General features: G+C 40.9%; 1 protein-coding gene across 1 annotated transcript in view; it reads left to right on the forward strand.

Annotated features, from left to right (window-relative positions):
- PRDX6 (peroxiredoxin 6) overlaps positions 1 to 8,701 on the forward strand; it is a 10,195-nt gene extending 1,494 nt beyond the window's left edge. Inside the window, exons 2-5 of the mRNA XM_010850063.1 lie at positions 3,034 to 3,190; positions 5,062 to 5,208; positions 6,171 to 6,317; positions 7,612 to 8,701. Coding sequence (XP_010848365.1) covers positions 3,034 to 3,190; positions 5,062 to 5,208; positions 6,171 to 6,317; positions 7,612 to 7,740 — 580 coding nt within the window. The 3' untranslated portion in view covers positions 7,741 to 8,701. The remainder of the gene's footprint in view (positions 1 to 3,033; positions 3,191 to 5,061; positions 5,209 to 6,170; positions 6,318 to 7,611) is intronic.
- Positions 8,702 to 11,698: the final 2,997 nt, after the last annotated feature.

Raw genomic sequence — 11,698 nt, forward strand, 5'->3', positions numbered from 1 at the left:
AGACAGCACACACACACACACACACACACACACACACACGCACACACGCACACACACACACACACTGAGCACCTGGGAGACAATCTTACAATCTTACACACGCGCACACACACACACACACACAGCACCTGGGAGAGATTCTTACACACACACACACACAGCACCTGGGAGAGATTCTTAGGCCTAACCAACCTCTTCGAAGTGTGTTAGTTGCTCAGTTGTGTCTGACTTTTTGTGACCCCATGGATTGTAGCCTGTCAGGGAGAATCCATGGGATTCTCCAGGCAAGAATACTGGAGTGGGTATCCATTCCCTCCTGCAGGGGATCTTCCCAACCCAGGGATCAAACCCGGGTCTCCCATATTGCAGGTGGATTCTTTACCACCTAAGCCACTGGGGATTTTTTTCCAAGCACTGATTAAGGGAAAAGGTAAGTTCTTTGAAAGAGAGGACTAGGCTAGAAAAAGGATGAGAAATGGAACAGTCAGACCTTAAAAGCAGGCAAAGACTTCAGAAATACAGACCATGTCCGGTCTCATACTCAAGGATCTAGTTATTAGTATTTCTCCAAAACTCCATGGGATTTTCAAAGAATGTTTCTTCCCATTCTTACCTACAGCCCCCACCCACATAAAACAAAATCTTGCCAAAGCTCTTAGGTTGTATAGATTAAAGCTAAATATTATTATGAAGCATATTATTGTAGCAATAGTTATAAATGATGTCACCATTTAAGCTGACCCTAATTGTTTGGATTTTTTGTTGATCTGATTAAAAGTGGTACCTTCTCAGGGAATCAGCAGGAGGAAGATGAGAGAGAAAACTGCATCTATAAACAAATAATACACAAGTCTGCCTTGGGTCAAGTATGGGAGAGTACTATTTCCTGCCTTACCCCAAAAATAAGTTTGAGCCTTTTATAACACTATAATAAATGGATTGTGCCAAATAGAATTTTTCCCAACTCCATTCTTCATGTGATTTCAGTTCAGACTGTCAATTTTTGATCAGATGTGTTTTGAAGAAAAAAAATTACAATTTCAAACATTATGGGTACCTACCCTTCCCCTGGACAACTGGAAACAGCCAAGGGGTTTGGGAGCTTACTTAATGAGTTTATTGAGCCCAGTCACCATATATATGTGACAGAAGCAGCTTCTTCCCAGTACATCTTCACCAAACAAATGTGGGTTTTTCCAGGGGGTTTAGTGAGTTGGGACCATCTCCCTTAAAGGAGGAAACCTTTTTGTCTTTTGAAAATGAAGAAGGAAGGAAAGGGGATACTGTAATTGTATTCCTCTGAAGAGTAGCAGTAGGGAGACTTAGAAGGGAACAGGCCACAGTAAGACATTCTCAGGGGTTATCCTGTTCCTCGCCTGGAGCAAACTATAGAGTGTGGCTTCTGAAGGGGAGAATGTGAAGTGGCTTCAGACAAGTTTTCTTAACATGATTCAGCAAAACAGTCTCTTGACTCACAATGCAAAGAGAAGGCCTGATTTTTCTAACTAATCACCTCTTTAACAAGACAAGAGGAACTGCCCTGTTCATTTTTTTTCTCAACTTCTGGAGACTTTCCTTAAGTCTCATCAGACCCTTAAATAGATCCTTCACCATGGACTCTAAGGCCTAGATTGTACTCATAACTAGATTATTTTTATACATTTTAAATAAATCTTATTGCCCTTTATATATATATAAAAACATACCACACCCTCCCACAATCTTAAAAATATTACCTTTCTCTTCCCAGTCTTGCCACAGGGCCATCCATCCTTTTTATAAGAAAGTCTTTTCCTTTCCTGAAACCTTGGGAGCTGAGTGGCAGATGTAGGTGGGAATTAGGTACCCTGTCTCTGCTTTCTTATTTGTGCTTCAGGAAATTTGGCAGACTTCAAGGAGGACAGCGTGGCGTCTAGGCTACCGTGAGAAATCTACTAGTTTAAGGTCCCGCTTTAATGTTAAGTCAACTAGAGTGTGGAAACTGAGTGTTAGATTTTCAGTTGAAAGAATAGTTTCTGCTGCCCAGGAGAAGACAGTACTCCAAAGATTCTTGGTGACTTAGCTTGAAATGTGCTTAAAATTTATACAAGTTTAATCTTAGGCAATGATGATTTAGATAATACTATTACCCTAAGAATCTGTAGTTGTAGAAATCAACATTGAAGGCTATATTTTTTCTACCCACTTGGTCTAAAGGAAGAAGAAACTGCACGTGAAGAGATAGATGAAAATCTTAAAATGCTGTTGTTTTGTCAGGGTACAAATATTGGGTGTCCTGTTTAGCAGGTTAAATCAGTAAACTAGTTTTACAAAAGTTTTTATATCTTCATGTAAAAGAAGCCAAGTGTCAGCTTTAACTTTACATATAAATAGAGGATAGAAGCCTATTTATTTCAGGTTACATAATGTGTTTATTATTTAAGTCAGGCATTGGTCTAGATTCAGGCATACTGGCTCATCCATTATTGGAGGTGAATGTCAGCATATCTGTGCTTAGAAAAAAATGTAGAAAGTGTAAAGGAGGGGGGAAGCTATTTTAGTAAGTATTTAGTTTGAATAGCACAGATTTTTTTAGCTGAAAAGGACTCAGGGTAGCTCTGGAGTTACTAAAGTAGGCAATACCCTGACAGTCTTTTTAAATATTTACCATATTGAATTTCATATATTTGATTGAATTGGGCATGAAACAGGTTTTTCTGGAGATAATTGAAAAGCATTCCTCAACAAAAAAGTTTAAACGTGATTGTCTTCATGCGTGCATGCTAAGTCACTTCAGCCGTATCCCAACTGGAGTGGGTTCCCATGCCCTCCTCCAGGGGATCTTCCTGACCCAGGGATGGAACCCACATCTCTTACATCTCTTGCTTTGGCAGGCGGGTTCTTTACCACTAGCACCACCTGGGAAGCCCAGTTGTCTTCATAAGCATTCATTTTAAAAAGAAAGCCATTTTTGATCTAGGATTTGTGATTTTTCACTGTACGTGATGTTGGTGATCATCTCTTCATTCACTTGTGACCTTTTTTCCTTATCAGATGGGGCATTCTCTTCTCCCATCCTCGGGACTTTACCCCAGTGTGTACCACGGAGCTCGGCAGAGCAGCAAAGCTGGCACCAGAATTTGCCAAGAGAAATGTTAAGATGATTGCTCTTTCCATAGACAGTGTGGAAGACCATCTTGCATGGAGCAAGGTATTACCTGTTGGCAAAGCTTTGAGGTTACAGATCATGTTATACATTTTATAGAGTAGCTTGGCTTTTTTGAGGTGGAGGTGATACTTTCTTTGATACTAAATGATAGAGGGTAGGAATTAGCTTGATTTAGGATAGAATAAAGCCAAAGCATATGGTTCTTTGCTTTTCATGGGTGTAATGTAATGCCTGTCATGCAAATAGCAGGGTTGAGAGTTACTGCATAGCAGTCATTGAGACTACAGTGGCAGAAGGAAGAGTTTATAGCCAATGATATGATACTCTTTAAAGTATAGGAACACACCCAGGTTCATGTTTCCTGGTGAGCTTGTGCCTTAGAATTTTCAGAATTGTGATCACATTAAATAGGAAACAAGTCCCAACTTTACACCTGGTTATGTAGGAAACCTCAAGGTGCCTGCAGCATGAAACCATATCCGTTGTTATTTTAGTGGTGGTGACATGATAGACTGCTAGTGACAGAAGGAAGAAAGTTAAGCTAATAGAATTAAGAAACATGGTATAATTTGTTATCCATTTCAAAGTTCATGAATGCTACGTTTATCCTGTGGCGTCTCTGTGGCAAAATCCACAGAGGTTTTTAATCTGCGATGCCACCAACTCTTGTTTTACTTTCACGGCGCCACTGAATACATAGACCTTATTCCAGCATTAAGTCTTTTTCCTTACTTCCTAAAACTCTACCCAGATAAATTCCTCATTCTCCAGTCAATAGTTTATACTCAGACTTGCCTACATGTTTCATTAATATTGCTTCCTCTCCCTAGAATGCCTTCCTTTGCCTTGTGAAAATTGTATCCATCCTTCAAGGCCCAGGTCAAAGTCATACCCCGTCCTTAAAGTCATACCCCGTCCTTAAACCGTTTCCTAGCTCAGCAGTCTTACACATGGGGAGGCTGGTGTACTTCAGTTTCTGCCTTTTGCATATTACCATCTTGCATTTGTTGCAGCTTCTTATGGAAATCATCTCACCAAATTAGAAGGTCCCTTAGAGGCAGGAACTTTACTTATCTGTATCCCACATGTACTTACCATAATGCTTAGCCCACCTCAAGTGCAATTTCAATGCCAGATCAAATAATAAAGCTAGATTTTTTTTTTCCCCAAAAAAACTTCCCAGGATAGAAAAATGAATAAAGTTTTTTCACTAGGGGAGGAAGGCATAGAGCGGAAGCAAGTACATTGTCCTTCAATTCAGACTTGGAATGCTTTGCTTTTTATGTGGATTTCACCCTAGTGTAAATTCACCTCTGCCTTTTTACCCATAAGAGATTTACCTTTGACTTGTTCCTGAAGTGAATATTCAACTCTCTATTCTTTTTGCTCTAAGATTTGTATTTCTTCTCATTTCTTAATATCTTTGTTTCAGTAGCTTAATGTCTGAGTCAGGGTGCTTTTGAGGCAGGGGTCAGATCAGTACCATATCTACAGAATTATCTTTGCCTGTGACATAATTTCTGGATGTGAACTCATTGTTACTGATGTTTTTTTTCACAGTGTTTGGGTACCCAGAGGTACCTGAGATTGATGTCTTAACTCTGTATTATTCCACTTTTAGAGAGTTTAATGCTGCTTTCTCAAAGCATAAAAACATGCTGAATTTGAAGAGCCTTGGGCATGAAAAGGCTCTAGATTATAACCTAAGTACTATACCCTACTGTTATTTCTGTCAGTGAACAGTTGGGATAAGGAGTGTTCATTTATTAACTTTCTTATTAAAATTGTGTAGAGAAATTATTATCATTATGGTCCTCTCTTCCCTGTCTTACAAAATGATGGCTGTTAACTGATTGCATTTAGAGAATATGCCTGCTTTAGACTTCCCTTTTTCCCTTTCCCCTGCATTTCAGGATATCAATGCTTACAATGGTGAAGAGCCCACAGAAAAGTTACCTTTTCCCATCATTGATGATAAGAATCGGGACCTTGCCATCCAGTTGGGCATGCTGGACCCAGCAGAGAAAGATGAAAAGGGCATGCCTGTGACTGCTCGTGTGGTAAGTTGTGTACTACTAGATAATCTGACCAGGCAACATCTATCTGAGTAAATGCTTGGGGCAACTAAAGTAAATGAATGAGTATCTCCAGTTAGGAAATAAGTCTGTGCTGACACTCTCACTTTTTATCTAAACGCTGGTACAAAGTAAAATTTTCAGCCAACTTAGTAATAAACTGCTTAATTCACAGCTTTTGAAAATCTACATAAAAAGTTATCCTGTCATCTAGAATAGTGAAATCTTTTGCTATAGTTCTCCTGACAGCCCTCTTTAAAGCAGTGGGTCATAGCCTTCTTAAGGCATCTCTTGTTTTGAATTCTTATTTGTTCTGTCCTTATCCACCAGAGAACAAACTTATTCCCACATCTGCAAAAATATACAAAATTTTGAGGACCAGTGTCAACTCCCATTGGGCTTCCCAAGTGGCTCAGTGGTAAAGAATCTGCATGCCAAAGCAGGAGATGTGGGTTTGATCCCTGGGTTGGGAAGATCCCCTGGAGTAGGAAATGGCAACCCACTCCAGTATTCTTGCCTGGGAAATCCCATGGACAGAGGAGCCTGGCAGGCTGTGGTCCATAGGTCACAAAAGAGTTGGACATAACTTAGCGAGTAAACAACACCATCAACTCCCATTAGTATTATTTTTATGATCATTTTCCATAGTTAACGTAGTACCTTCCTGAGGCCTTTTCTGGATTCAGTTCACAAGTCAGTTTTTCTTACTGAGACAGCCAAAACCAAATATAATTCCCTTCAAGTTTAGAAATATAACAGAGAAGAAAATCATAACTATTCCAACTACCCAGTTTGTTTGGCATGTCTTTCTAGATACTTGGGGGCTTTTGTTATTTTGTTTTGTTATACCCTTGAACATTTTTAATGACTAAAGAGCCTTATAAGAGGCTTTAATATCAAAAACACTCAGAGAGTTCTTCCTGTTTATGTGTCTGTCTACTTCTCAGGTGTTTATTTTTGGTCCTGATAAGAAACTGAAACTGTCCATCCTCTACCCAGCTACCACTGGCAGGAACTTTGATGAGATTCTCAGAGTAATTATCTCTCTCCAGCTGACGGCAGAAAAGAGGGTGGCCACCCCGGTTGACTGGAAGGTAAAGATCCTAAAAGGGCAGAAACCCATCTTGCCTAGAGGGCCTATGGGGCCATCTGAATGGCTCCCTTTAGGGTGTTATCTAGGGCTCTGTTTCTGGCATGCAGATATATTGAGAGGATTTTTCCTCCTGGCTGAGTTTAGGATTTACCGCGAGGCCATTTTTCAGTGTCTTTAACACCTTTTATACAAAATACAAACTCCCTATATTTCTAACTTTTAGGTTATTTGGACAGATTAACTGGTTAGAATGATTCCTTTTCCTAAATAAAAGGATTAAAAAAAAAAAAACTTGAACTGTTCCCTGATGGCAAATATTTATAGCAGAACTTAGTTTGACCACTTAAGTCGTGGGTATAAAATTATTTGGTGTATTAATGTCTTGAAACATTTCTCTTAAGCTCCAGTCTTTTAAACCTATGTAGAATTCTCTGAAACCTGTTCATGAATTTTTAATCTCTATTATTCCGGCAATATGTAGGACATGGATAATACCACAAGAGTTTCTTAACGTCACTACATTGTTTAATCCAATAACCTGAATACCTGGTCTTGTTATTTTGTTTCTTCTGACTGGGAAACCATTGAAATTCTGTGTCCATTCATTGAACCTATGTTTACTGAGCCCAGACAGTGGGCACTGGGATTTGGCAGTGAACAATCAGTGTAAAGTCCCTGCCCTCACAAAATTTACATTCCAGTGGGTAAAGACCAACAGTAAAGTTTACAGTATCTTAGGTGACAGTGTATGACAGAGAGTAATCATGCAAAGGTGGGGAGAAGGGGAGCAGAGGTGGGAGGAGTTGCTTTTATATTTGGCTGTCAAGGAAGGAAGGCTCTTCTCTGAAGAGACCTTTGGGGAGGACGTAAAGAAAGCAAGAGACAAAGTCACACATCTTTAGGAGGGAAGAGCCCTGCAGGCTTAAAGGACCAGCTAAGGAGTTTTCCTAAAAGTGAGCTTGGCACGTTCAAGGAACAGGAGAGCCAACATGCCTGGAAAAGCAGCAGCAGGAGGTAAAGGTAGGGACCAAGGGTGAAAGAGGAAGCTAGGTTCAGTCCCACAGGGTAGTGGAAAGGACTTACTTAGAATAAATTTTAAAATACAGCAGCAAACCGTTACTGGGTTTAAAGCAGACTATTTCTTATTAAGGTGGGGAAATACTTCTCTTCCCAAAAGTGTCAAAGATCAATTTGTGAAAGCAAAATTCCTTAGGGGGAGAGAGCAAAGCAAAGGAGACTTGATTATTCTCATCATGAAAGATTGAACTTCACCATTCTCAATGTCTTTTCAATAGAATGGGGACAGCGTGATGGTCCTTCCAACCATCCCTGAAGAGGAAGCCAAAAAACTTTTCCCTAAAGGAGTCTTCACCAAAGAGCTCCCATCTGGCAAGAAATACCTCCGCTACACACCCCAGCCATAGGCTCGCCATGGAGTTGGTTCTGGAGCTGCCCACTTAGCACCATGAGCCAGAGGATGCCAGCTGTCCATCATGTTTCCCCGCAGCAGTCCATTAAAAACATTCTGGTGTGATCACAGCCAAGGTCTTTAGGTTGCTATACTACTGGCTTATTAAATGAAAACAGCACTAAAAATTTCTTGGGATCCTTTGTGCCTTCAGCAGCTTTCTCCTCTGTTCGTATTTCTTCACACTTTCTGCTGACTTTCTTCGAAATATAGGACTTACTTGGATCTCTGCAGGGTTTATGACCAAGAGGTGGTATCAGTTTACGGTTGAAAAAGCCTGCTTTGCTCCATCATACTGTGTTGACCAAAATGTTCATTTGGCTTTTTAAAACCTGAACGAACGTTTTGGCCAAGCCAATAGAATGACTATCAGGTTTGGGGTTTTTTTTTTTTTTTCTGTTCTAATCAAATCCTCTGTTACCCATTTTGGGAAGGAATAGAACTTGGGGTTCAACTTCCTCTGTACATATCTACGTGTGTAACCTAAGAACTTAGAGTAACCCGCAAGTTCTTCAGTATTCCATGTTTTGATCACAACTGGGAGAAAAAACCTTTTCAATTCAGTACTTTTCTAGTAGATAAGTGAAAGATGAGCCTGGGGAGAGAATCTTTAAATATTTTGCTATCAAGAACATTTTTCAATAAATTTCTGTTGAAAGCAAGAAGCTACAGAAAAGGCTCCACTTGCCTGCCGGAGAGGTGGAGCAGAAGGCATGAGCAACATGACTGTGCCAGGTGCCTTTTGGAGAATTTCTGGCTGTCAGTCTGTTCGACGATGATGGGCATGCCCACCGTGGGAAGAGGGAAGAGGATGACTGAAAATGTTTTATTATCTATTCTTGCAGTGGGGGAGGGAGATATTTTTCTGATTTTTGCTTCTTAGGGATCAGCAAATAAATCCTTTGTCAAAAACGTGATCAGAGAATTCTGTTGTCACATTTTGAAGTACTAGTTCAGACTCATGTCCTGAAGGCAAGACGTCTCCTCGCTAGGACTGACACTGATGCTTCTCTCCAAAGATAGGTGTATAAAAGTTCATGTAATGAAAATGGAGGAGCTGCTGATGAAAATGTGATCCTGCCACATCTCCAGGCCTACTTTGCACCTTTGTATTAACTGGGCCCTGTGGAATCTCTGACCCCTGCAACAAAGAGCTCCTCTAACCTAATACCTTAACAGGGGTGCTGGATTTAAGTATACCAATCTTGAGGGTGATGGGACATATTTTGCTTTTCTGGAAAGAGTATGCTGCTGCTAAGTTGCTTCAGTCTTGTCCAACTCTGTGTGACCCCATAGACGGCAGCCCACCAGGCTCCACTGCCCCTGGGATTCTTCAGGCAAGAACACTGGAGTGGGTTGCCATTTCCTTCTCTAATGCATGAAAGTGAAGTCGCTCAGTCGTGTCCGACTCTTTGTGACCCCATGGACTACAGCCTTCAGGCTCCTCCATCCATGGGATTTTCCAGGCAAGAGTACTGGAGTGGGTTGCCATTGCCTTCTCTGGAAAGAGTATGAAGGATTCCCAACTCAAGAGTCTCTCAGACTTAGTATACTGTCCTAGGTTTAGAAAGAAGGGTCCCATACCTGGTATAATCTCTTGCATGTAGCCCTCTATACTTTTATTAAGTAGAATAACATAAAATCTGATCCCTGGTGCCGTGTTTTAGAGAAGTCATTACTTTTTCATTTCCTTGATTTCACCACATGTAAAATTTGGGTGATGCTAAGAAGATGTTGAGAAGGAAGGTGAAAATTCCAAGTCATATCCTTGGTAATGCTGGTCTGAGAGATTTAACTGGCCTGGCATCTTGCTGTCACCTTTTCTCCAAGTCACTGTGGTTTGTACATAAAGAACCAAGACTATCTGGTGCTCTTTAGCACATCTCTTCTGAGTAACCCCTGGCTCCTCAAATCTTGTCACCTCCCTGCTAGGTTCCCCACTGCTCTCTTCCCTTGGCTATTCACCTTCAGTCCTGCCTCTCAGAGAGGGTCTGGCTTAAGTCTAAATCTCCAACATTAATTATTCACACACGAGTCTTACCTTTACTGATTGATGGGACATTGGCCATTAAGTTTATAAATTCAAAATCGAATTCATCAAGTATTCCCCCAATAAATACATTGCCCCTCTTATCACTCAGGCATCCAAACCTTGATGTTTTGTTTAGCTATATCTACCCTACCCACATAGATTATGTCCATATAAAAATGCTGAAAAACTCAAGGAAAAGGGAGGTCATGTACCCACAAATTAACTTCTGGTTCTATCACGAAGCAGCCATGAGGCCATGGGAGTGTGAGAGTAGTCTCCAAATGTAAAATGTTACATAATGAATGTATGTTGAGGGGGTAGCAGTGATTATAAGTCCTTTTTTTTTTATTTTTTAACTTGGCATGGGAAGGAGAATTCCCCTTTCCAGAATTGTTGCTCTCAACTTTATAGGGAGAATAGATTTAATAAGATTTAATAAGTCCAATAATTTATTAAGTGAAAATGAATTATATGGCTGTTGTGGCTATGAGAGAAGCTTAGGAATTTAAGAGGCAGTCTACTGGGTGCCTTCTCAAAGAATCAGCAAATGCTTTGGCTAGAAGAGATAGCCATCTAAGATTCGGAGTGACTTGAGGTTGCTGGGTGGTCTTGCCAAAAGTCTGACCTTACCTCCAACCATTCCCCTGAGGGTAAGAATCCTCATTGAGAGGCTCAGGAAGGGGTAAGGAGCTAGAATGGCTGGGTCTAAAGGGGCATAACAAGATGCCACTTGGATGCAGTGAACTGGCACAGTTCACAGTTTGATTTGACCTCCACCGCTTTGGGCAATGCAAATTGAGGAAATACAACTTTGATTCAAACTTAAAGGATGCGTTAACTAGTTAAAAAGGCATTGCCACTTTGTCAGTGATTGGTTCAGCAATGAGCACTGAAACACAAATAGAGGATCATGAGTTTCTACAAGAATTCTTTCTCAAACAAGAGCAACTAGAAACCGTTTTTCTCTCACACACTGAATATAAACAAAAAAACATGAGATACTGATTGCTGCTGCAGCTAACTTACAACCTGGGAGCAGGGATCCAGCCATAGAATGAGGCTGTAAAGGTCAACAGCCAAGTTGAGAGAAAGGAAAACATCTGACCTTTCATGATCTTCACTGAGTCTAACAAGTGTGAACCCATCCTACCTCTGGACTATTATAACACAAAATAATAAATTACCAGATTTCCTTGGTGGCTCAGTGGTAAAGAATCTTGTCTGCCAATGCGGAAGACATTCATTTGATCCCTGATTCGGGAAATCCCGCATGCCACAGAGCAACTAAGCCCCTGTGCCACAACTATTGAGCCTGTGCTCCAGAGCCCAGGAGCTGCAACTACTGAGCCCACGTTGTTGCCACAGCAACTGAAGCCTGGGCTCCAAAAGAGAAGCCACCGCAGTGAGAAGCCCACACACCGCAACTAGAGAGCAGTCCCCACTCTCCGCAACTAGAGAAAAGCCTGCGCACTATGAAGACTCGGCACAGACAAAAATAAGGAAAATTTTTTTAAGTAATAAAAATAAATCACCTTAGTGTTTAAGCATTTTTGAGTTGGGTTTTCTGGTACGAGGACAAAAGCGTCCTAACTGATACACATAGAATTAAGTGTTCTCTAGTTATTTCAAATAACATGATAATGTGCCTCATAAGATTGTAGAGCAGGCGTCTGTTTTTTTGCTACTTCTTTACCCCCTATCTTGTGGAACTCAAGCTTCAATATGCATTAAACCACATGAGGAGTGTGTTAAAATAAGCTGGCCAGGGCCCTTCCCCCAGACGTGGGTTCCACAAGTGGCCAGAAGTTCTCCATCTGTCACCACCCAGGTGATCGTGATGCAGTATACAGCAGACGCTGCAGTTCACCATAGCCATTTCCCC

Source organism: Bison bison, unplaced genomic scaffold, assembly GCF_000754665.1.
Source record: "Bison bison bison isolate TAMUID 2011002044 unplaced genomic scaffold, Bison_UMD1.0 scf7180017864289, whole genome shotgun sequence".
NCBI classification, from domain to species: Eukaryota; Metazoa; Chordata; class Mammalia; order Artiodactyla; family Bovidae; genus Bison; species Bison bison.